The 27,305-nt window shown below is 42.4% G+C and overlaps 1 protein-coding gene across 1 annotated transcript in view; it reads left to right on the forward strand.

The window, feature by feature from the left end:
- Nucleotides 1-26,967, forward strand: part of LOC140196468 (glypican-1-like) — a 210,565-nt gene extending 183,598 nt beyond the window's left edge. Inside the window, exons 6-9 of the mRNA XM_072255732.1 lie at nucleotides 2,318-2,449; nucleotides 5,957-6,090; nucleotides 13,364-13,539; nucleotides 22,503-26,967. Of these exons, the coding sequence (XP_072111833.1) occupies nucleotides 2,318-2,449; nucleotides 5,957-6,090; nucleotides 13,364-13,539; nucleotides 22,503-22,723 (663 nt within the window). The 3' untranslated portion in view covers nucleotides 22,724-26,967. The remainder of the gene's footprint in view (nucleotides 1-2,317; nucleotides 2,450-5,956; nucleotides 6,091-13,363; nucleotides 13,540-22,502) is intronic.
- Nucleotides 26,968-27,305: the final 338 nt, after the last annotated feature.

The raw sequence follows: 27,305 nt of genomic DNA on the forward strand, positions 1-27,305 counted from the left end.
TGTTGCTTCCTTTAATGCCTCTCTAAATCCCAGATTTCTGGAGCATTATTTTATATTGCCAAGTGTTTATGCATCTCATTTACTCCGATAACACTCCTGCAAAGTGCCTTGCCTATTTCTACAACATTAAGGCTGCAATATGAATGTAAGTTACTGCTGCTGTTGGTAAAATGACTGTCAAAATGCGGGCCGTGCTGTTTGTAAATAAGATTTGTTTGCTCTCTTATTCCTGGTCGGAAGTACTCAAGGGATTTATTTTGACTTTGGCTTACATTGGTTCATAGTACTGGAGGTCAACTTTATCTACCAGCTTAGCAGTTCAATTGGTTGTATTACATAAAATGGTTCCTCCCAAGGAAATGCTTGGATTTAGATGTCTGTCTTAAGTTTTGTTACGTGCCCCTGACCTGACTTTACTGCTTTTCGGTGAAAGCTTACTTCGTATAGAATGAACAGGCCTTTCAGCTCATTATGTCCAGGCTGCCCTTGAATACCATCAGCACTAATCCCACGTACTGCCGTTTGACTCGTAGCTTTCTGTGCCTTGGCAATTCTTAAACGTACCAGAGTCCCTGGCTCCGCAGCCTCCTCAACAAGTGTGTTCCAGATTTCAGCCATCCTCAGAATCCCTGTAAACATACTGATGCTCTGACTGTGATCAAAGTCACCACAGAGGCTGGTGATATAGACAGATTTATTCAGCACAACAAGTAGGCATCATTGGAGGCACTCTCAGGAGAGGCTCCCTGACCCAATATTACTTGGCATTTTTATATGCTAAAGATCAAAGTTAACAGCGGGATAATCCTAGAGTTACAAAGTATCCACAATGCTTCCTTTAAATTGCATATAATTTTCAAGCACCCAGGTCTTCACACCAATAGTCCAGGTACCGTAGATTGAATGTTAATCACCGCTGTCTCTGAGCTGCATTCATGCATATGCCAACATCTCAGGTCAATGGGTGTTTCTTGGTTTGCAATCGATCCCAGTCTGCAGCTCCAAGAACACCATACTTCTGAGCTCCATTTTGAACTCAATCTACAATCCACACACAGGTCTGAGGACTGTTGCTGTTAAAATTAATGTTTGTTATATTCCATAACTCCAGAGTACACCCTAACAACTGAATCTCTGTAGGCCAATGCCCTTTTGTTTTAGACCTTTCTGCTGCAGAGGAAAAGGGTATACCTATCTGCTTTATGTTCCATGCTTTTCCTTGGTGCTGCTTTACAGGTCATCAGATAGATTGTCTTGTTAGTCTTTAAGTGATTGATGTAGCTGTTTCCAGACACATTATCCATCACCTCACTTTGCCATAGCGCATTTGCAATTAGCTCTCCTGCATCCATTAACAATTAATTGCCTCTTTGATGGAATCTCTTTTACACCAGTGTCCCTCAGCTAGGATCTGAAAGGAACATCGGAATTTCAGGGAGATCGAGGGTGGATCAGGATTGCAAGAATAGAGCAAATCTCTCAGCCCCTAGAACAAGTTGAGGCAGTGGCACAGGGGAGATGGGCTTAGGGTGAAAGTTAGAGAGAGAACACAACAGAATCAGGGAACGAGCTTCAGATATCTGAATAAAGTCATCACATCATCTCAAAAGATTTGTATAATTTGTTCAGACCAAACTGAAAGATAAAACAGAGGAAGAAAACATGAGAAAATGAGGAATCTGACTGGTGTTGCTAAGGTCCTACTCTGGGATCTAGAGTTTCCAGAAGGAAGATTAGCTTCCGTCTCTAAAGCTTGCCTGTCAGCGTGTTTGGTACAAATAACTTCACTGCCTGTAGACTTGACCACCATAACTCATATCCCCACCTCCAGTCCAATCCAATCACCCATCACCCCAGAACTGACTGATCCACATGCCCAGGATTTTAAAACTCCCAGGTGTTCCAGAGGCTTTCCAGTCCTGATGAAGAGTCATGCTCCGAAGCATCAAATGTTTGTTCTTTTCTACAGATGCTGCCTGGCATGAAAGCCAAGTCTGCAGACAAAATTGGTGAACACAGCTCATCTTCTGTCCCATCTTTTTCATATCTTTGCAATAGGTTAATACTGAGTTGCATTTGAAGTCAGGTAATCTTCTCCAGCCTTGGAAATTGAGGTTTTTACTTCTCTGGCCTCTTGCCCACCCTGTGCTGCACCTAACTGGAGTAGTTATCATAGGGTGTTTTCCATATTGCTCGGCATTGTGGGAGAGTTTGCTGTCCATGGTTTTGTAAGCACATCATGCCCAATGTTACCAATCTAGTTGCCTGTATATCTATTTGTAAGCTAAGTATGTTTGATTATCTGTTTCTTTGCCAGGTTCTGCAGGGGTGTGGTAACCTCAAATCTGTGGCCAGACGTTCAGTGGAAGATGATGGAAGAAAACGTGGGAAGCCATATGGAACTGAGGAGAAGCCGGTTGGATCAGTCAGTCTGCCAATGGATAGACTGGTGAGTACTGGTAACTCCCAGTTTCAAGGATCACATTCATGCAAGATGTTGCCAATGAACCTCGGCGACATCCTGCAGAATGATTACAAAACTTCTAAATATACCTCTTTTGAATTACTCTCACTGCAATCTGCAGCACGTAATTTCCCTTTAAGCAATGTACTTTTGAACTGGCTTAATGAACTACAGATTTCACGATCTTCTGTGGACTTGGCAGACTTAACTCTCAAACTACCAGCTTCATCACCATGGTGAGGGTTGGTGGTGGGGGGTGGTCTCCAAGCCCGCCTGAAACACAGTGGAGTATGACCCCTTTTACCCAGCATCTTGTTAGCAAATGTGCAGTCGCTGGAGAACAAGATTGCTGTACTGGAGGGAAATGGGGAATTGTTGTGTTCTTTCTTTTACCGAGACATGGGCACGTCAAGTTTGGTGATTAGACCTGAAGGCTTCTCAATACACAAGACAGACCAAACTGCTGATTCAGAAAAGGCAAAAGGTGGGACTGTGTGTTTCACGATAAACTCTCTGTGGTGCTCCGAAGTGGCATTTTTGTTTACTAATGCTCTCCCAAACTGGAACACCTAATGATCAAGTGCCAGCCGTCCTATTTACCAGGAAGAGTTCTCTTCCATGAGTCTGACCACCGTTTACATACCACCAACAGCCGACTCTAATCAAGCACTTGAGATACTGCATGCTGCCATCAACAAATGAGAAACAGCCCATCCCAATGCATTTCAAATCAGTCAGAGACTTCAATAAGGCTTGTTTTAAGAAATCTCTGCCTAATTCCCATCAGCATATGACCTGTTGCGTCAGAGGTCCCAACACACCAGATCACTGCTATACTACAATCAGGAATGCCTACCATTTCATTCCAGACCACATTTTGGGAAATCTGATCACTTGGCTGACCTTCTCCTACCTGCGTACAGGCAGAAGCTAAAGAGCAAAGTTTCAGTGATAAGGACAATAAAGACTGGTTGTGAGAGGCAGACGAGCAATGATGGGATTGATTTGAGTTGGTGGACTTGGCCTTGTTCAAGGACTCAACAGAGGATCTGAATGAATACACAATGGTTGTCACAGACTTTATAAAAACAGTCATAGACGAGTGTGACCCCACAAAATCTTTCAGGGTCTCCCCCATCTAGATGCCCTGGATGAACCACGAGTTGCGCAAACTGCTAAGGACCAGATCAGAGATGTTCAGGTCCAGCAGACAAGTAAGGTACGGATCTATGGAAACCCATCTCATAGACGAAGTGGCAATCCCAGACTAAACTTGAATCAGTGAAGGATGCTCGACAGCAGTGGCAGGGCTTGAATGCTATCACCTCTTACAAAGTTAAATCAAGTGACATAGGTGACAACAAGCCTTTGCTCCCAGGTGAGCTCAATGCCTTCTATGCTCGCTTTAACCAACAAAACATTGAGCCTCAGGACTCACACCGCCAGGTTTAGGAACAGTTATTACCCCTCAACCATCAGGTTCTTGAACCAGAGGGGATAACTTCACTCAGTTTCACTTGCCCCATCATTAAACTCTTCCCACAATCTATGAACTCACTTTCAAGGACTCTTTATCTCATGTTTTCAATATTTATTGCATATTTATTTTTTTTTTGTATTTGCACAATTAGTTGTCTTTTGCACGTTGGGTGTCCACCCTGTTGGGTGCAGTCTTTCACTGATTCTGTTTTGGTTCTTGGATTTTTTGAGCATGCCCACTGGAAATGAACCTCAGGGTTGTATATGGTGACGTATATGTACTTTGATAATAAATTTGCTTTGAACTTTGATGAATATTGCTATTGCTGATGGGTAGCAGCATTGTAGAAGCCAATAGTACACACTCACTTTCCTTCAGGAGCCATTCGATCACGAGTGTAGATTATTAGTGAGTGCTTTTCTCAGCACTTCACCAGCACCAGTAGTGCCGCCTCACCTGGTCATAGAATTATACATCATGGGATCAGGCCCTTCTGCCCATCTGCTGTGTACTTTCCAAGATTCACATCTCAACTGATCCTATTTGCCTGCATTTGGCCCATATCCCTCCAGATCTTTTCTCACTCTGTATTAGCCCAAGTAACCTTTTAAATGTTTTTTGAGATACACCGCCGATTCGGCCACAGCGCCTAACAATCCCCTGATTTAATCCTAGCCTATTCATGGGGTAATTTACAACGACCAATTAAGCTACCGGCTGGTATATCTTTGGACTGTGGGAGGAAACCAGAGCACTGGGAGGAAACCCATGCAGTCATGGGGAGAACATACAAACTTCTTACAAGCAGTAGCAGGAATTGAACCCTGTACAGTAAAGCGTTGCGCTAAGCACGATGCTACCATGCCGCATGTAATTGTACCTGCCTCAACCAGTTCCATATTCAGATCATACTCTGAGTGAAAACTTTGGCCTTCAGGTTCCTATTAAATCTACCCCCTCTCACCTTCAGCTGATATCCAGTAGTGTCTTAATTCCCACTGTGACATTTCAGCTGATTTATATCCCTTATAATTTTATAATCTTCTGTAAGCTTCACATTCTCATTTTCCTTCATTCATAAAATCATTGTCGTATAGCATTACAGCACAGAAACAGGCCCTTTGGCCCATCTAGTCCAGGTGGACCTATTATTCTGCCTTGTCCCATTGGCCTGCACCCAGACCATAGCCATCCATATCCCTCCCACCCATGTAGTTATCCAAACTTCCCTTAAACATTGAAACTGAATCTGCATCCACTACTTCTGCTGGCAGCTTGTTCCACACTCTCACTGCCTGATTGAGGAAGGAAGTTCCCCCGCATACTCCTTGAATTCCAAAGAATAAAGTCCTAGCAAACACAACTCAGTCCACCAAGTCCTGGCAAAATATTTGGAAGTCTATTCTGCACCATGGTCTGAAGGGTTAAGTATCGAACTGCACAGTGTATTTAATATCACAGTTCACTTTCAACCATCATTAGAGAAGTGGTGAGAGATGCGGTGTTACAGTACAGTGTTCTGAGGCACCTTCACTCCAAAGCCACGTAACATAACTTATTGCAAAGGTATGAAAAATATAGATCAGCAGAGTCCACCAGGTATGCCATGTTGTGAACAAGCAGCATTGCATCCGATAAATCCTCTCACACCTCAAGTACTCCTTGGATCAAAGTCAAATTTCAGTATACTGTTGTATGCACAAGTACAGTGGAGACCTTACTTGCAGCAATTCCACAAGTATGTAGCATGATACACAGTCTGCCAGTCTCAGGGGGCATCCAGAGAGCCAGTGGGCACTGCAAGCTCGTTCTCCAGAGACACCTCGGCACAAGTACATCCTTGGAAGCGGGGAAAACAGCCAACTGGAGCAGAACTGCTGCCAGGTCCAAAATCAGACCAGTGAGAAGGTTTCTCCAACCAATGCGTTGAAGAGACTATGCAAACTTAGGGTTTGAAACTCGCGGTGGTGGGGACTCTGCTTGAGGTACCATAACGACTGGCATCTTTCCAGGTTACTGAAGTAAAGATGAAGCTGCGGGACATCAGAGAATTGTGGGTCACCTTGCCGAGCATCCTGTGCAGCGAGAAGGTGACTGCAGGCTTGGCCAATGAGGACAGGTGCTGGAATGGACAGAGCAGAGGGAGGTAAGATATTCTTCATGGAGTCTTAACAGGAAAAACCTGTCTCCGCCTCTGTAAAATGCATCACTTAGTTTGTAGCATTGGGTGTTTACCTTAATTTAACTAGATATGGGAAAGAATTGAAGGAGCATTTCGTCGTTATGTTTCCCTACTCATCTTGTAACATTTGATGGCATTCTGGTAGACAGTCAGGCAGCAGGGAAACATGTTATTCAGCCACCAGGTCTGTAAAGAGCATCGAACACCCAATTACATTAAACTCATTTTACCCTCCCCACAATCCCAACTCTCCCTAGATACTATCAACACACCAAGGGCAATTCACAGTGGCCAACCTGCAAATCTTTGGGATGTGGGAGAAATCAGGAGTACCTGGAAGAGACGCATGTGGTGACAATGACAGCTTGCCAACCCTACTCAGACAGCTTCGGAGGCCAGGCTTGAACCTGGGACACTGGAAGATCTCTCAGATGGGATCTCTCAGCATGGCCATGGGAGAGCCACAAGATGCAGAAAGAAGCTGGATAATAGTAGAATGAGCAGATATGCTGGCGAGAGCAAAACCATTGAATGTCGTGAGGCAAATGTCAACAATTCCTTAAAAATTCAGTTAGCTCCTGATATTAGTATTAATGCAAAATGTCAACACAGTAGTACTGACCCAAAGGTACTCTTTCATGCCTTAGGTATGTCTTAGTATAGACCAGGTCTTCATTTACAAAACTATATCACTATCTAGAGAGACCTGAATATCTTTGCTCTTAAATTCCAGAGAGTTATTATGCAGGTACAGGGATCTAATGGGAATGTAAATGATGCAGACAGAGAAACATAAACAAAGAAACCGTCTCCTCAGTCCTCTAAAGCTAAACCAACCACCCATGTACAATAATTCTACATTAACTCCCATGTTTTATTCTCTCTGCATTCAATGCTATTCTTGAAAGCCCTCATGAATGAATGATATTGCAATGGTTTGCCATTGAAGATTTGAATCTCTCTTTTAGGCAGAGATGCATCGTGTTGTTGTTGCACCACTAAGCTTGCTATTTCCCTTGGCGTCCTTTTGGCCTCCAATGCATTGTTCAGACTTTATCGTCTGAAACACAAGTGTCACCATACAGCAAATTACTGTCCTCAGAAGTACCTTGTGCTATTGGATATGGCATAGGTTCAGAGTGCCTCCTCAGTGCAGGCTGAGAGTGAACACCCTGAACAATCCCTTGGAGTCTGAACTCGTGGCTCATAGACATTTGAGGAACAACTTTGATACCCAGGGCATTTTAACACATATTTGGGATATGAGAGGAAATTGGTGCATCTGGAGCAATCCAACATGGTCACAGGGAGAACATGCAAACTCTGCACAGAAAGTATCCTTGGTCACGATTATACCAAAGTCTCTGGAACCACAAGACAGTGAATCCACCAGCTGCACTCCAGATGTAGGAAAGGCCAATTTCATTGATACAGGGCCAAAGGCAACCTCAATGGGGTGGTGGGGGTGTGGGAACAGGTTGACTTTTGATCTTTTTGCCAACAGAATGATGTGATTTTATTCATGGATAGGAAATGAAGGCCTCAATAGACAGAGTTCTGGGGTGGAGGACTATCCTTGTGCAGACAACACCCATGATGCCAAGATTTTAGAATAATGGAAAATGATCTCGTTGACATGTATAAGATTCCTCAGGGATTTGACAGCATTATTTCTTAATTAATGATTCAAGAACATGAGGATTACAGGTTTAGGATAATCCTGAATGTACTGCGATGGAGAGACGTCCTATACTCAGAACCTTTGAGCCTTTGGACATCTTAGCCTAAGAATTATGGATGCTCACTCATTCAGTTTCTTCAAGGCAAGACTGATGAGTTTTTGACTGCCAAATGAATGAAGAGGTCTGGGAGTGGTGTGGAATGGCAGGGAGATCCATGTATAACCTATCAAATGGTCTTTCCAGTTGGTGGAATAAATAAGCTGATCCCACTGTGTTCTGCAAGCTTAAGATGAAAGTGGCCACATATTCACCAAATTCCTGCCTCACTTCACAGTTTTGAGACTTCATTGTGCCAGCTGTGAGCCTTGAGATCAGAAGCAGACCATTCCATGGATTAGGTCACAGCAGGTGTGGACTTCAGCTTCATCTCCCTGCCTTTGCTCCATTCCAAACAAGGCACCGAATCCTCCCCTAAGTGACCCTCAGGGGCTGTGCATCTTGGCCAGTGTTTGATACTCTCAAGTTCTGGAAAAGTAATTCCCAGTTGAGGTAGAGTCTTAAATGGCAGATATAGGCTTTTAGTGGGGTTGAGAATCAATACTGTAATCAATCAGCATTTAAGTTGTTTTTGCTTTTATGCTTGGGCTGCAAAAACTGGGCAGCAAAAGCTGTTCTGCACTTGTTGTCTGACTAAATCAATGGCCCTTGAGGGAATTAGCATCAAAGATGTTCAGTAGTTTCAGAGGACTTTATAGGCTGTCATGGAGTACTTAGCAAATGGAAACCTGACACTGAATTTCCAAGGCAGATTGCTGGACAATGTGAGCCTATAGGGAGTCTCTCCTGTAGATTCGGGGATGCTTGGGCAATGTTATTTTTAACGTAGACTTAGCAATGTTAGCTTGGGGTAATTTTGTTCAGAAGTTCGAGTACGGTCTAACGGTGCGCTAGATGGACGTAGCAAAAGGGTGTGAGTGACATCTCATTCAGTGACTCTACCTATCCTCAGGCAGGTTCAGCTCAGAACTAAAGTACTGTTGACCTGAAACATTGACTCTGTTTCTCACTCCACTGACGCTGCCTGGCCTGCTGAGTATTCCTGGCATTTCTGGGCGGAAGACACAAAAGCCAGAAAGCATATGCCAACAGCTCAAGAACAGTTTCAGTCCTGCTTTTATAAGACTTTTGAATGGTCCCCTAGTATAAGAACATGGATTCTTGACCTCATTATGACCTTGCACCTTATTGTCTACATACACTGCACTTGCTTCATAACTGTATCACTTTATTTAGTGTTACGTTATTGTTTTACCTTGCGCTTCACAATACACTATAGTAATGGACTGATCCGCATGTTCGGTATGCGGGGCAAGTTGCTCACTGTACCTTGGTACATGTGACAATAATGAACAAACTTACCAATTTACAGGTTTTTATTCAGGTTGGAGCCAGGTCAGTGAGGAGCACTGAGGTCTGCTTTACAATTGCATGGCATATCAAATATTTCATTATGCAATTTGTTTTTGAAGTAATCACTTTGGATAGAATGTTTCATTGTATTATCCCCTAGGTGCGAAAGACAGCCTTTGTCCCTGACAGGACAAGTTTGAACATGATCTCCAGAAAGAAATGATTCTTTTGATGATGTGTCTTCCTTCTCTTTCTGGTATTTCTAATATTTACACCACCACTAATCATGTACAAGAGGTATATCTTCATTCTCCCACTTCCCAGTGAAGGAAATTCATCCCTTTGTAAAGGGAAATTTAAAAAAAACTGCAGATGCTGGAATTCTGAAGTAAAATAAAGATCTGAAACACTCAGTAAGTCAGACAACATGTATGGAAAGAGAAAATAGCATCAACATTTCAGGTTGAGTCCCTTCAGCAGAGAATACTCATTGTATGCATTATTAGATTTTTGGGGTCTGCTTTACTTAACTAATTAGATTAGATTGTGAGGACACGCAGTCCCCTTTTACTGTCATTTAGTAATGCATGCATTAAGATATGATACAATTTGCTTCAACTCACTTTCCCTGAAGCTGCCATTTGTGGACTGCCAGCTCTTTGGTCTTATCTGGCTTGTTTGCTTGTTTTGGGATTTATTTCTATGCCATTGATATCAGACTTTTGGTTGAACCTAAAAGTTGAACACCCGTCACTCTCCCTTCTTCCCTCTCCTGTCTGGCAGAAAATCGCGGACCAACAGACTCAAGGACAGCTTCTATCCCACTGTTATTAGACTCTTGAACTGTCCTCTCATATGCTAAAAGATGAACTCTTGACCTCTTGATCTCCCAATCTTCTTTGTCGTGGCTTTTCCTCTTTATCTTTCTACCAGCACTGCACTTTTGTTGTAACAATTCATTCTGCATTCTGTTTTCCTTTGGTACTAGCTTGATGTTCTTGGGTATTATGGAATGATCTGTCTGAATGTCTTCCTCCAAAGCTTTTCACTGCATCCCAGTACACATTGACACCAAAAAAGTGATACCGGTATTCCCTTTCCTATCCTCCCCTGGCAAACAGCCAAGAGCCTGTCCCGTCAGGCAAGGTGCCCCTGCCTTCCATACGGTAGTTGGAGCAGTCCTTTCAAATGGTGTTAAAATTCGTTGATTAATGAGTTTACATTTGAAGTGAACATGGCAGTGTAAACGAGAGTAGGTTCCCACTGTGTGAGTTAGTAATGATAGATATAGATCTTCACCCTATCATTTCTTGAAACATTTTTCTTCATCAGGAGTAAGTGAGGAGTCTTGTTACTTACAACTGCAAAGCATAGGATTGCAGCGTTACAAGACGACTGGCCCAATTCTCCTCGGACAGTCAAAACAGTCCAGAGTTCATAAAGTCATAGAGCACAGAAACAGGCCCATCAGCCCTCCAAGTTCACACCAACCATCAAGGACCCATCCCTTTTTACTCTTCCTGTGTCCCCATCAACTCCTCCAAATTTTACCACGCACCAATTTGCCAGGGCCGTTTACAGCAGCCAATTAGTCTACCAACCAGCATATCTTCAGGTTGTGGAGACATCCACACAGTCACAGAGGAAACATGCAGGTTCCACACAGACGATTGAACCTGAATCACTGGAGCTGAGAGTAGAGACTCTACCAGCTGTGCAGCCCTTTCATGTGACATCTGTCTTGTACTGGATGGTTATCCCACATTCTGAGGTCCATGAGTAGGCCTAGTACCAAAAAAGATGGGTGCCCCTGTTCATTGTCCCTCTCAGGTAAATTTAGACGTATAAAGAAAAAAAAAAAACAGCCTTTTGAAAGGCTCATGGCATTCCCAACGAGGAATAGGGTGATGTTTCATGGATGAATCCATCACAAGATGCACAACACCCTTCAGGGTTATTCAAATACACAACACTGACTTCGTTAGGGAATAATAAATAGACTTTCTAAATCAGCTTAACTGAGGCCATTTTTTTTCTCATTGAACATTACCTTGAGAAATTACCCAAAGGAGTATTGCAGCTTTAAGTAATAGGAAGATGTTTTATTTCTTTTTACAACATATAATGGAAATTTATCATTGGAGTAGATTTCTAAATAAAAATCAAGCATTGGCAGGCTGGAAGAGGACTCAGAGCTATTAAGTGAAATATTTGATTACACAATCTACATATATTTCAACTCTGGTGCTATTTATCATTCCTAAAATTTAGTTCCCCACCGTGAACTTCAACATGCATAACATGCATTATTCTGCTGTTGCACAGCACCCAATCACATACATACACTGCACCCTGGTTGCAATTATGTGACTAGTTAATGAGACAATGTGAACACCAAGTGCAGCAGTGCAAGTGAAGAGCTGTTGTGGATTTGTGAGTGCGATTAATTTAATGTGTGTGTGTGTGTGTGTGTGTGTGTGTGTTACAGATGTGCGGTGTACAAAATGTACTGCACTTACTTGCCCAGACTACACCCACAGCTTCTTTGTTACCTACGATTCATCTTGCCAGCAAGGTGCAAGGGCATACCACCACCCGCAGGTCCCCCTCCCAGTTTTGGTCAGGTCCAAATTCTGAAACTCCGTGCAGAATGACTGCAGTGGTTCAAGAAGATGGCTCACGCTTACCTTTTGCAAGGGCAAATCGGCTGGGCAATAGATGCTAGATGTTCAGTGAAGGGAAGTGTGTGTGTGTGTGTGTGAGAGAGAGAGAGAGGACAGAGCATATACATGTGCAAATGCTAACATGAGGTAACTTTTATTTCATTGCTCTGTGTTTGATGCCCACTGGCAATGTCTCTGGAGTTGGTGAAGCAAAACTTTGTGGGGGCACTGTTCCTGTCCGCTTGGTGCCCAGTAGTCGCAGAGCTAAGAACTCGCTCCCTGCTGTTGCTGAGTTGGCTGAGAAGAGAGTCACATTTTCTGAGACTGGATGGGAACAGAGAAATGACCAGGATTTCTGCTCCCATCTGATTGTGAAGGTGTTGGCCATTTGACCCTGTTGGGCATCACAGATAAAAGTAGTCCTTCTGCTACCCAGTGTCTGATTGGCACTTTGCATCAGGGTTACTCATTATTGACCCTTATTGACTCTTTCCTATCCTATCCTAAGCAAGGGGAAGTTAATACCAGTTGTAGTGTCCATACCAATTCCATTGATGTGACAAGACAGAAGGGATGAATTAAACAGCTCCTGCTTCTCTGTGGCTCATTGCATGTCTGGACATTATTTGACAAGTAAACCATTTACCCACAAGGTATATTTTATCATAAGTGTCCCTTTAATGCCTGAAAAAAAGAACAGGAGTGTTCTGGGAGACGGTGGATGATATGATCCAAGCAAGTATTTCAAAACATCAATATTGAACAGACAGGGCTGGCTGTCCCACACTGTCATATTGCAAAATTATTACCCCTCCGTGGACTCGGAAAACAGTCAACATAATCAAAGACAACTCTCATCAGTCAGTAGATACAAAAGCCTGAAAGCACATACCACCAGGTTCAAGCACAGCTTCTATCCTGCTGTCTTGTACAGTAAAATGGATTCTTGATCTCATAATTTACCTCTTCATGGTGTTATCTGCCTGCATTTTCTCTGCAATGATGACACTAGATTCTCTGTTCTGTTATTGCTCCTCCCTGGCACTATCTGCCTCTCACTTCCCCCCCCCGGTCCCCTCCTCCTTCCCTTTCTCCTATGGTCTACCCTCCTCTCCGATCAGATTCCTTCTTCTCCAGCTCTTGACCTTTTCCACCCACCTGGCTTCACCTATTACCTTCCAGCTAGCCTCCTTCTCCTCACCCCCACCTCCCCCCCACCTTTTTATTCTGGCATCTTCCCCCTTTTCAGTCCTGAAGAAAGATCTTGGCCCAAAATGTCGACTGTTTATTCATTTTTATAGATACTGCCTGACCTGCTGAGTTCCTCCAGTATTTTATGCGTGTTGCAATAAATTTCAGACTCCACAATTCTTCTGGGTGAGAGTATGTTTACCAATACTAATTTCTCTGTGATAGTGCCTATTCAAGCAGGTTTGTATCCATACAGGACTAACGCCTAATAACTCTGATCACACACGACAGGTACCTCCCAGAGGTCATGGCAGATGGACTGGCCAATCAGATTAATAACCCAGAGGTGGAGGTTGACATCACGAAACCAGACATGACTATTCGCCAGCAGATCATGCAGTTGCGGATAATGACCAATCGTCTGCGGAATGCCTACAATGGCAACGATGTGGACTTCCAGGATACCAGTGAGTACCCCAACCCACTGTAACTTTACTGATGTTTGATCCTGATGCTTGCATTGACATGAAACATTGTTACCCGTTTTTAATGCAAAAGTTGTGCACACAAAAGCCTTTGTTCTCCCATTTCCAAATCCGAAACAAGAACAGAAAATGCTGGAAAAAAGCAGCAAGTCAGGCAGCATCTGTGGAGAGAAAAATTGTCCATGTTTCGGGTCTACACCACTGTTCTGATCATTGGTCCTGAACGTGAAATGATGACTTCTCCTTTCACAGATGCTCCTTGACCTGCTGAGTTTTTTTCAGTATTTTGTTATTGTTCCTGACTTATTGCATATTTCTCCCAGTGGTAGTTGTGGCCTTTTGATCCAGTTATCTGTTAATGCATCTTCTGTTGATTATCTTCTGATAGGGTGGTGGCACGCCCAGCTGCTGTGGCCACCTGGGGTCCAATCAAAGGAATATCTGTTCATATCGTAAGTCTTTTTTACAATCACAAGTCACTGCTGGATACTAAAAACATGGAGCACTGCAGGACTTTCCCATCAGCGAGTCGCTTGATAGCGATGGAGATGGACTTGTTGTGTACCATTCTGCCAAGAGGGTGCACGATTCAACAGAGCGAATGATTATCTTGGACCTTTTTAATTGGGATCACAAGACCCTGATGGACATTGGTAATGTAGAATTCTGCAAGTCCATTCATTGGTGAGGCCGATGCTGGGGGAGCTGCATGGCCTTGGTTGTGGCGAGGACTAGGCCTCGGCCACAGGGTCGCTTTGGGCGCAGCTGCCGAAGTCGGTCTGCTGGGTGAGCTGAGGTTATGCTGGGTTGGGGGGCTGGCTCCTCCCATCAGTTCCCCCCCAGTGTACGCTTGGTGCTGCCCTCCAGTGTTTGCTCAGTGGAAGACCAAGCAGGACCAGGACAATCTATAATCAGCAACTCAAGGATTTAGAACATAGAACATAGAACAGTACAGCACAGTGCAGGCCCTTCAGCCCACAATGTTGTGCCGACCCTTAAACCCTGCCTCCCATATAAATCCCCATCTTAAATTCCTCCATATACCTGTCTAGTAGTCTCTTAAATTTCACTAGTAAGGAAATATTGTAGGCTTGTGTGTGGAAGAAATAAAGGGGAAATTATGTATATTATAAATAAAGAGGTTAATGAAACATTACAAGCCATATTACTATTTATTGTGATCTTAAATTATATTCAAGCCTCCACTGAGGATGATTTGGAAGTTTTTGTCAACACCGTCAAACCTTGAGCTATATTTTTTTGTTACACTATAATTTTCTGAAATCATAACCATCTGTGCTATTTTTCAGTGTGTTGTGTGCTATTGGTAATGAGTTTTGCACTTTGGCCCCAGAGGAATTCTGTTTTGTTTGGCTATACTCATGTACAGTTGAATGATAATTCAACCTGAACGTGAACTTGAAACTTGTTAATGACATTGATATCACAGGGTAACGAACTGGGTATTATTGCAACAGAACATGCCCAGTTCTATTTCCCTCAACAGAAAACAGGAACAAAGCTATCCTTCCCTCTTGATTTTTATCTCTCCTCCTTCATTCCTCCCACTTCCCATTTTGTAGCCCCTATACCCCATTCCCTGTTTGCCCTCATCTACGTGGCAGCCACACAGTTAACCAGTGGATATAGGGTGAATGAAATGCTAGTTGCAAGCTCAGGCTCTGCCTCAGGGGTTCCCAATCTGGGGTCCATGGACTCCGCAGTTAATGGTAGGAGTCCATGACATAAAAAGTACTGGGGATGCCCACCTAGCTGCTGTCTCTGAATGCTGAAGTTGGCTTCTAGTGTTTCTAACTGGGAGAAAACTACAATCGTGGTTTCTTTAAAGCAAGGATATGGTGTTTTTTTTTAGTGACACCCAATTCAGTACTTTGGCAAAACGTGGCACAATTCTAACTTACCACATGTAGCCAAGGTCATCTTTCTGGGCTAAAGAAGTTTATTCAGTTGCTTGATCTTTCTCAAGCTCCAGGTGTTTGTCTTCCTTCTTCAATCTTCTCTTTCCTTTTGCTCTCCCCACTGCCCTTGCTCATTTGGTTCATTTCCTCTCTCCTATTCTTCCCCATTCTCCTCTTTTCTTCCCTTCTCCATTCTCTTCTTTCTTTCTGTCTTTATTTCATTCTCTACTTCACTCTCTCATGTGCTTTTGATTACATTTTCTCCCCCTTCTGCTTCAAGTGCACTCTTGACATTTGAGAGTTCTTTTCTGAACTTTAGTATAAATAATGTATGATTATTATGAATCTTTCATTCTGATCCATACCCTCAGTAGGAAAGCAACGTATAAGTGGAATTCATAGAATTTTGTTATTTTCATAGTTGAACATCCAGAAAGGTAAAACTCCAATAATGTGGCATGTTTGGTATGCCAGACTAGCAAATTTAAGATTATTGGATATTATTCTTAATTTACACATCAACAAAATTTGAGTCACTTTTTTTCGTAGATGTTACGTAGTATTTCAATAACCTGTCCAGTGATCCTTGTAGGTTTAAAGGGAGCATGGGAAAGGAACCCGTCATGAGTTTGAAGGGAGTACGAGTTTCAAGAGAGCACAGGAAATGGGGGACTAGACTGTTGAAGCAAGCACAGGACCAGGGCCCTCATTAGTTTGAAGAGAGGGACATGATTTGTTAAAGGATTTAGATGGAAGCAGTACAGAACAGAGTGATCTAGCAGAAGGCAACTAAAGAAGCCATGGGGGCGGGGGGAGCAATGAAAATTGAAGGTAAGCTAGCCAACAATATCAAAGAGCATACCGGGTGATTTTTCAGATATAGAAAAGAGTAAAAGAGTGGTGGGAAATGATGTTGGAGACGTAGTAATAGGGAACAAGGAAATGACGGACGACTGAATAAGTATTTTGTATGTGTCTTCACCAGCAGTATGCCGGAAGTTTGAGAGTGGCAGGGACCAGGAGTGTGTGAAGTTGCCATTACTAGGGAGAAGGTGCTTGGGAAACTGAAAGGTCTGAAGGTAGATTAGTCACCTGGGCCAGATGGACTACACCCCAGTGCCCTGAAAAAGACTGTGGAGACATTAGTGATTATCTTTCAAGAATTTCTTGATTCTGGGATGGTTCCAGAGGACTGGAAGATTGAAAATGTCACTCCACTCTTCAGGAAGAGAGGGAGGTAGAAGAAAGGAAACTATAGATCAGTTAGTCTGAACTCGGTGGCTGGGAAGATGTTTGAGTCGATTGTTAAGGATGAGGTTTCGGGGTACTTGGAGGCCAAATCACCAAGGCTTCCTTCAGGGAAAATCTTGTCTGACAAATCTGTTGGAATGCTAATAAGCAGGGTAGACAAAGGAGAATTGGTGGATATTGTCTGCTGGGATTTTTAGAAGGACTTTGACTAGGTGCCGCACATGAGGCTGCTTAAAAAGATAAGAATCCATGGTATTACAGGAAAGATACTAGCATGGATAGAGCATTGGCTGATTGGCAGGAGGCAAAGAGTGGGAATAAAGGGAGCCGTTTCTGATAGACTACCAGTGACTGATGCTGTTCCACAGGGGTCGATATTGGGACCGCTTCTTTTTACATTTATGTCAATTATTTGGATGACAGAATTGATGGCTTTGTGGCCAGGTTTGCAGAGGTGGAGGGACAGGTAGTATTGGGGAAACAGGGAGACTGCAAAAGCATTTAGACAGAAAAGGACAATGGACAACAAAGTGGCAAATGGAATACATGGCCATGCTCAAGATAGAAAGAATAAAAGCATAGATTATTTTCTAAATAGAAAGAAAATTCAAAAATCTGAGGTGCGAAGGGACTCACGAGTCCTCATGCAGGATTCTGTAAAGGTGGTGAGAGAGGCAAATGCAATGTTAGCATTCATTATCAGAAGACCCAAATATAAAAGGAAGGATGTAATGCCAAGGCTTTATAAGGCACTGGCGAGGCCTCACTTGGAAGATTGTGAACAATTTTCAGCTCCGTATTTAAGAAAGTATATGCTGATATTGGTGAGGGTTCAAAGGAGTTTCAGGAGAATGATTCTGGGAATGAAAGTCATTGTATGAGGAGTAATTGAGGGGCTGGGCCTTTACTCGCTGAAATTTAGAAGAATGAGGGGGGATCTAATTGAAACCTATCAAATGTTGAAAGACCTAGATAGAGAGGATGTGGGAGAGGATGTCTCCTGTGGTGAGGAGGGCACATCCTCAGAGTAGAAGGACATCCATTTAAAATGGAGATGAGGAGGAATTCCTTTAGCCAGAGTGTGGTGAACCTGTGGTACTTGTTGCCACAGGCAGCTGTGGAGGCCAGATAATTGGATGTATTTAAGGCAGAGATTGATAGATTCTTGATTAGTCAGGGCATGAAAGTTTATGAGAAGAAAGCAGGAGAATGGGGTTGAGAGGGAAATGGATCAGCCACGATGAAGTGCCAGAGCAGACTCGATGGGCTGAATGGCTTAATTCTGTTCCTATGTCTCATGGTCTTATGATCAAGATAATGAACCATCAGAATTTTATCCTATAACTATATTGTCCTACCGTTGCAAGAAGGTGAACTCCAATAGTTTAATTAATGGTTTGAGTATTACAGAGAATGCGTAAGCAAATTACTAAGAGCAAGGAACATAAAGCATCGAAAGAGAATCAGAGAGCACAGAATTAAAGGAATAAAAATAGAATATATATCTTAAACCACCACCTCCACAAGATGATAATGCAAAACTTCATTTCAGAATACAATCAGCTCTATTTCAGAAATAAATCTGAGATTTCTTCTAAAGCCCTGCTGTTGATGTCTGGTTTTACTAGCTGGGATATATTGGGTATGTCAGCACATCCTTCCTACGAACAGGTGACGTCTATTCAAAGTTCAAAGTAAATCTATTATCAAAGTACTTCTATGTCACCATATATAATCGTGAGATTGATTTTCTTGCGGGCATGGTCAATAAATCTATAGAATAACAAACATAACAGAATCAATGACAGATCGCCCAAACTAGGGTGTTCAACCAGTGTGCAGAACACAACTAACTGCAAATACAACAGAAAAAAAACAATAAAATAAATAAATAAGCAATAAATATTGAGAACTGAGATGAGGAGTCCTTGAAAGTGAGTCCATTGGTTATGGGAACATTTCAGTGATGGGGCAAGTGAAGTCAAGTGAGGTGAAGGGTAAAGCCCTCCCAACCATTGAGCACATCGACATAAAACATTGCCGTAGGAAAGCAGCATCCATCATCAAAGACCCTCACCCAGGCCACGCTCTTTTCTCGCTTCTGCTTCAGGTAGAAAGTACAAGAGCTTCAGGACTCGCAGCACCAGGTTTCTGAACAACTACTGTCCCTCAACCATGAGGCTCTTGGGAAAAGAAGTAGATAACAGCACTCATTTAAGGACTGTCTTATCTTGTTATTTCATGCTCATTATTTATTGATATCTGAATTTGCATAGTTTGTTGTCCATTACAGTTACTGTTCTATAGATTTGCTCAGTACACTACAGAAAAAGAAACTCAGGGTTATATGAGGTGACATGTATGTACTCTGATAACAAATTTTACTTTGAACTTTGAAATTGAGTGAAGTTATCCCTTTGGTTCAAGACCCTAATGGTTGAAGGGTAGTAAGGCGTTCCCCGTAATGGATATCCTCTACATTTTGCTGAATTTTCTGTTCAAGGGCATTGGTGTTTCCATACCAGGCTGTGATGCAGCCAGTCAGTACACTCTCCACTACACATCTATATAAGTTGGTCAAAGTTTTAGGTGTCATGCCGAGTCTCCACAGACTCCTGTGAAGTAGAGGCACTGTCATACTTTCTTCGTAATTGCCCTTATGGACTGGGCCCAGGAAGGGCCCTTCGAAATAGTTACACCAAGGCAGTTAACGTTCCTACCTTTCTCCATCTCTGATCCTCCAATGAGGACTGGCTCATGGACCTCAGGTTCCCTCCTCCTGAAGTCTATCAGCAGCTCCTTGGTCTTGCTGACATAGAGTAAGAGATGGTTGTCATGGCACCACTCAGCCAGATTTTCAGTCTTCAGCCTAAATATGACAGTGGTGTCATCAGCAGTCTTGAATATGGCATTGGAGCTGTGCTTAGCCTCACAGTCGTAAGTATAAAGTGAGTAGAACAGGGGACTAAGCACATAGCCTTGTGGTGCACCTTTACTGATGGAGATCGTGGAGGAGATGTTGTTGCCAATCCAAACTGACTAGGGTCTGCAAGTGATGAAATCCGGGATCCAATTGTACAAGGAGGTATTGAGGCCAAGGTCTTGGAGCTTATTGATTAGTTTTGAGGGGATGGAAGTTTTGAATCCTGAGCTGTAGTCGATAAAGGGCATCCTGATGTATGTATCTTTGCTGTCCAGATGGTCCAAGGTGAGTGAAGAGTCAATGAAATGGTATCTGTTGTGGACCTATTGCTCCAGTAGGCAAGTTGGAGCAGATCCAAGTCTCTTCTCAGGCAGGAGTTGATGTGTTACATCACCCACCTCTCAAAACCCTTCATCACAGTGGATGTAAGTGATGCTGGGTGATGCTCATTGGGGCAGGTCACCATGCTCTTCGTGGGAACTGGTGTAATTGCAGTCTGCATGAAGCAGGCGGGTACCTCAGACCGCCATAGCAAGAGGTTAAAGATCTCAGTGAACATTTCAGCCAGTTGATCAGCACAGGTCTGTAGTAGTTAGCCAGGTATTCTGTCTGGGCCGGATGCTTTTCGTGGGTTCACCACCCGCACATCAGACTGAAACCACAGAACATCGGGGAATGTGGGAGTTCATGATAGTTTCTCCATGCTTTGATGGTCAGAGTGAGCATAGAAAGCCTTGAGCTCATCTGGAAGTGAAGCCCTGCTGTTGCATGTTTCACTTGATTTAGTACTCAAGCCCTGCCTCAACTGTCGAACATTCTTCGTTGATTCAAGTTTGGTCCGAATAGTCACTTCGCCTATGAGATGGCTTTCTGGAGATTGCATCAGGACCTCTTGTAACCTTTTTTGTCACCAGAGTTGAATGCCTCTGATCTGCCTCTCAGCAGATTGCAGATCTCATGATTCATCAAGGCCTTCTGATTGGAGAACAAACACTCTGAATGAATGATTTTGCAGACACATTTATCTACAGCTATTTTAATAAAGTCCATTACAGCCATCGGTATGACAATAAATAACATGATTACAGCTTCCCTATTTTACATCTCTTCCACTTCCCTATTGTTTGTCTCCTTCCCTATGTTAAATCCCTGTACTTTGAAAGCAAGTTTCACTTGGAGATTGTTTAAGATATAGATTTTTTACATATTCATTTAGTGTGGTGCTCTCTGATTCCCTTTTGTTACTTTGTTCATCGTTCTTCATAATTTCCTTACACATGCTTTGTACTATTCAGGCCATGAATAAAACATTATTAACTTTTTTTGTAGCTGTATGATAATATAGAAAAACTTTGAAAACATTATTGAGCTCACTGGGGCCTTGCTTCCTGCTGTTTCACCATCCTATCTGGAGTTCTGCTGCTGTTGGAAATAAAAATAGAACTGCAGATGGTGGAAATCTAAAACAAAACTCAAAAAGCTGAAAATATTCAACAGGTCCGGCTCTTTCTGAGGGAACAGAAAGAGAGTCAACATTTCAACAGATCCCTGTTCCTCCTCCCGCTGGTGCAGCCTGAACTACTGAGTATTTTTGGCATTTTCTGCTTTTGTTTCACTGCTGCCATTGTTTGGGACTCAGAACATACAGTGAAGAGGAGATGCAAGGCTCTGCCCTGTTATACCTCCTTGCTGATATAATAGAAGAGCTGGAGGAATTCAGGCAGCCAAGAAGCATCCATGGAAAGGAAATCCAGTTTAAATGTTGGAGTGAGTGATCCTTCCTCAGAACTGGAGGAGAGTGGAGGGTGTCACTTTTCAAGGGTTGTGCAATAGAGAGGTGTAGGACAGTAGACTATGCTCAGTGGCCACTTTATTAGCTGTTAGACCTGCACCAGGATTAGAGTAATGGGTTTTTAAATAGTACCAGATCCATATGTTTGTGTTCAAAAAGCAGCGATTTTTGTCACTGATAGTTGGCAAGAAATAAGCAGTAAGACAATTTAGAAATGTTTTGCTCATCACTGTTTTAAGCATTCAGGCTTGGAGATGTCAGAACCTGCCAGGAAATGAATTAATTTCACTACTTTAAATTTACTAGAACTCAGTTTCCTGCACTTCCTTTGAACTCACCATGGTCCTGGTTCCCATGCTCCCTTTAAATCCTCTAAATTTCAGAATAATATAATCGATAGTGTTCTGCAGTATTAATACTATTTTCATTCAAAAATCCAGCAATTTTCCCAGTTGGCATTACTGTAAGATACTGGAGTTTTGCAAATCAGTCCTCATACCAAGCCAAAATCCATGGTCATCATCGCTTATTAAACATCACCTCACCCTTATCATTTTGTCCAAATGCTCCGAAACTTGAGAACGGTCCCCATAAGAAATTTGAGGCTTAACCAGGAGGTATGGTTCATGATGGGTTCCAGGGTGTGAATGTGGGGCGCGAAGTTTTGAACAGAATCTGGCAAAGAGTATATTGGAATAGTTAATTCCAGAGAGTATAACTTTGTGGGGTTTTCCTGTGCTATCTGTATGGAACTTGCACATTCTCCCTGTGACCCCATGGGTTTTCTTTATTTTCTGCAGTTTATTCCCAAATTCTAAGAAGTTCGGAGTGAGTGGTTAATTGGTCACTACAAATTGCCCACAGTGTGTAGGTGAGTGGTGGAATCTGTGGGGAGCTGGTGAGAATATGGGGAGATTAATAATGGGTTTAATGCAGGATAAGTGTAAATGGGAGTTTGGCGGTCAGCATGGACGCAGTGGGCTGAAGGGCCTGTTTCCACACCCTGTGACTCTAAAGTATTACCGAGGCCCCCTCACTGTCATCATTTTCTTGCCCACAGGTGACGACAGCAGCGGATCTGGAAGTGGCGATGGCTGTTCAGAGAATAGTTGTGGTCGGAGAAGGTCCTTCAACATGGCGACGAGGTCCCCTGTTGTCTATGCCATCCCGAAACAGAGCGGGAAAACCAAAGGCAGTAACGGGAGCGAGGCACTGCGACACTCGGCCGGCTTCCTCTACGTGTTATCTTTGGTCATCACCCTGCAGTATTTCTGTCGGTAGAATCGTTCCTGGGGGCATAAGAGAGGGTGAGAGAGAGAGAAAGAGAGAGAGACTGAGGCAAGATCTTTGCCAATAACGGACAAGAGTTTTGTTTAACTTTGCAACATAAATAATAATCTTTTGGCTATTTGTAAGTACTGGCAGTGCTGGAGGTGAATAAACCTTTGAAACTTTGAACGCATTGGGGAGGGGAGTTTCCTCTGAGCAGTTTGAAGAGGTTCCAGTACTCTTCAAGCCTGACTTTTCTCTAGCTTTGCAGCATACAGTTGCTTTGATCACCTGTCAACACAATGCAACACACACATGGGCTCCCACTGGGAAGCCGTGTTTTCCAAGTATCGAGAGACAAGAAGTGAAAATATCCTAATTATGACACTGAACTTCTTTACTTGAAGATAAACATCCCAACAAAGTATATCTGATACATTGACTGTATGAGCATTCACAGGGGTGTCATGTCGGGTTAGAACCCTATAATTACAAGTAAATTGCATCAGTCTAGATCACCAGGAGCACTTTTCCTGGTATTTTTCCCCCCAACAACACGGCCATTCATTTCTTTTTAGTAATAGTATATGGAGCAATGGTATAAATGTTTGTGAGCTGTGAAAGAAAAATGGTTGTTGATAATTCTCAAAGGGTCAGGAATGACTGACACTACTTGTGTAGTTTTTAACACTGTCAAGTTGGTAGAGAATGCATTGTTAAGTGTGGGATCGTTACTGGCTGGGCATTAGGGAGGTTCTGTTCACTGGGAGTTAAACAGATCAGTCATCTACAGGAACCTGCGCATGCAAATGACTTACGCTGGGCTTTCTTATAATGGAAAGGGTTAACAGTATGATAGAATAGGAAGAGAAGGCGTTTTTTTTAAAAAGAAAAAAAGTAATAGAAGCACACACACACAACAGGCCCAACTGCAAAATGACATAATGGCAGCTATTTAAAATTTAGAATCTTCCCAGGAAACTATATAAGAAGTTCCTGTGCTTTCTGGTTTTCAGAAGGGATGAGGCCAATAAGTGGGTGTGAGCTTGGTGGGGAGGGGGAAGGGTGGCACAACGGAATGGTTCTTAGAATTGGTCCTGCCTTTGTACATTGTTCACTATGTGGTAGAAGTGTTTGTAGCGTTGTTGTGTTTTAAAGTATGGCTGTCACTTTGAGCCTAAAAGGCAGTGGCTAGGGGAAAAAGAGTCTTGTAATCTGAGCTGGGATGGTGGGAAATGTTGGGCAGGAGAGAGTTGCCACTATTGCAAAGAATAAATAAAGGAAAACAAATTGAACTGAATATAATCAGAATATCTTATTGAGTTGTTGGGTAGTTACAAAAGGATGGTGTCTGTGGCCCAGATGAAACCATGCAGCTTTCTATTCATCCCAAGAATTCACTTACTCCTTAACATTGTTTATAGGTTGTGCTGCTTTTCAGGGGAGAAAAATGGAGTGCAAATGACACACTGAAAAACAAAGTACAAGGTTACACAATAAATGCATGTTATCTTCCAACTTATTTATATACATCCTAAGAATTTTGTTTTAGGTTTTCAGATTCCTGCTTTAAACACTCACTTCCTTAAAAATGTTCCAAGTTTTGCAGTTGCCTGTTATTATTTGAGACAGGTAGGTGTTTCCCATGAAGGTGATTTAATGTGCCAAGAGCGAGCCTAGTTACAGCCTCAGCTCTGTGTACAGTTTGCCCTGATCACAACCAGTAGGTAACTGCATATCAACGCCCATTAAACAAACCCTGGTTTTGAGAAAATAATGTTTGGCTGAGTTGTAAATGTCACAAGATTATTTTCCACAATTATTCTTTATGGCACATCGACACAGCAGAAAGCACCAGAAGGAACCTCAAAGGTGTAAAAGGGTAAAATGAAATCAGGTATGTTTGCAGCTTAAAATAGAGTCTGTGTGTCAGGATTCTGACAGATTTATAAAGATTCCTGTTTCCAAACTCTGCAGAAACCATGCAGCTCTGTTCACTCCATTTAATTTATCAAGAGCTTGTTTGCTGGTTTATCTCCTTCACTATAACCTTGCAGTTGAGGATTTAAATCCCCATCCCTTTTAGACTGTTACAACCTGGTTCCTGTTTTTATATCAGTTCCTATTTTACTTACGTACTGCCATTATTCTAGCTGGTGATTGTGACTCTTTCAAAAGTATATATTTTAATAAATTTTTGCACTGTCTTAACTTTCAGTTATGAAATAAAATGTGATTAGAAGTCAAACTGGTTTTAATTTTAAAGGACCTGGAAAAGTTGGGGTGACTGTCTTCTTGGTGCATCATATATCATCCTTCCATTCACCCTGTCCCTCCTGCTTTACTCTGTGGTTCCTTGCTGAACCAAAGTTCCTGTTATTTGCTGCTATTCTCTGAATGTGTTTAACTCATCTGCTCTGTACAATGTGTAAAACTTACTGGAAAATACATTATTATTAATGTATAACCTCTACATTTGCTCATGCTGCCCCCTCTATGTGTCTGTCTTCCATTTTTACTTTGTCTCACTCTTCACATCTTTTGCAGTCATCCTCCTCAATTGTCTTTCTATTGCATGCATTCTCTCCGAGTTCTCTTGTTCCCATCCGCTCAGTGATTTTCTCTCTAACATCCTTCGACAGCAGTTTGCCTGTCCTGTAAAGCAAGAGACACAGCTCACGTGAGATTGAATCTCTTCAAAATCTTCGTATGAATTGTTTAGGATCTTTTGTAATTTTGTGCCTGTCAATTCCTATAAACCTTTTAAGTTAAAAAAAAATGGGATCTTTTCATTATAACGGTGGGGAATTTGTGAATGAGGTGAAAGATCTGATGGTAGGGAAGAGAACATCTTTTTTTATTATTTTAATCCATTAAGAACTCATTGTTAAGAGACAGCATGGCGGAATCTGCATATACTGCTTTCTGAGTTATAAGTCCCAGTTCCTACTTGGAAATGCTCTTTGCAACTGTCTTCAAAGGTAGATAGAGTAAGATAGGCAAGAGGGAGTATTGTCACTCTTGCTGATATCACATAACATTTATGGATGTGGGGAAATATGTTGACAATAGGTTCTGTAGACACTGCAGAAACAGCAAATGTGTTCTTCTCAAAAATATTAAGACACAAAATGTCCCACTTTCTGACCCTTCTCTGTTTAAGTTGCTTTGTCTCTGTGTTTATTGTACCTATATCAGCTCAGGGTTCATGCAGTTCTGACACAAAACGTGTTGAAGCAGGCGATAAAAGGTTCACCTTCTTCCTTTGATGCAGAACACTGTACAATTGTGGATATCAGTAGAGGATCCTTGTGGGAAGAGGTTGTTTCAATTCCTTTGATACACTACCAATGGTAACACACGCATTGTGACAGACTGATCTTTACAAAAAAAGCAGTGTCTGATTTATTGGGATCTTTCAACTGCAAGCTGCATTTTTATTCTTGTTTGATTAGTTGATTCTGACAAACTGTGTGGATTTGTCCTTGTTTCTGGAGATGAAGGGTGGTGGGGGCCAATTTCTTCTGTTTCTTGTGAGCTGACCAGTTTATTGGACTTGGATTCCATGCTGTACTAAGGGGCCCATGTTGTTGCTTGTGGGTCTGGGCTCAGTGACTAACAAACAAGAGAGGAATCTTTTGGGTTGTCTCAAGCCAACCCTCTCAGATTTTCCATTTAGTTAGTCAACGTGGAATAAGGGCTGAAGATTGTGAGCAGTTTTGTCTTAACAAGAAGGTGGTGTTACATTTTATCCAGCTGTTTGCGTTCTCTCATCCCTCTCAGTACTCGTAAACAAACTACAGCCTGACTCTTGTACTGAAGGATTGAGCACAGCTTTTTGAAGGGAGAGGGGTGAGCCCACCACACACTGGACTCACCATGCTCACAATTTTGGGCAAAAGAAGCACAAGCCTGTCCTTTACAGACCTACCCACCTAAAGAGCTTGTTGATGTTGGTAAAAGCGTCACACACCAGCTGACCCACCTCACAAGTCTTTCTTTTTAAACTCAAAAGGAATGTATTAAATGCCAATGTGATAGTCTCCTTTTCACTTTCTGTTAATTGTTTGATCGGGTCATTTATTGTGAGTATCCTCCAAGATTAAGATTGTTGACTCATTCTTTACTGTGTTATTTTGTTTTGATGCTGTAAGAAAAATAACAGAAAGAAAGGGACAAATTCACCCATTTACTACATGCTTGGTTGCAAAGCTTTTGAGAAAATAAAAAGAACATTTTGAGTCTTTGTCTCAGATGTTCTTGGCTCGTGTGAAAGTTGCACTTCATAACCTCAGGCCACCCCAGAATACCTTGCACTCTGTGAGCTTATTGAAGGATAGTTACCATTAAAAATTGGGGAAATAAAACAGTCAATTTGGGGCCAGCAAATTACTACAAATAGATCTGAGATAAGATTTTGATATGACCGAAGATTGTGATCACGTTGCTTTTCCGAGATCTACAGGTAGAAGTGGTCACACTTTACTTAGCTGCTTACACTAAGTAGACTTTAAGACCTTAATATATAGAAGCAGAATTAGTCCATCTGGTATGCTCTGCCTTTCAGTTGTGGCTGATATTTCTTCAATCTTAT

Source organism: Mobula birostris, chromosome 4 (assembly GCF_030028105.1).
Source record: "Mobula birostris isolate sMobBir1 chromosome 4, sMobBir1.hap1, whole genome shotgun sequence".
Classification (NCBI taxonomy): Eukaryota; Metazoa; Chordata; class Chondrichthyes; order Myliobatiformes; family Myliobatidae; genus Mobula; species Mobula birostris.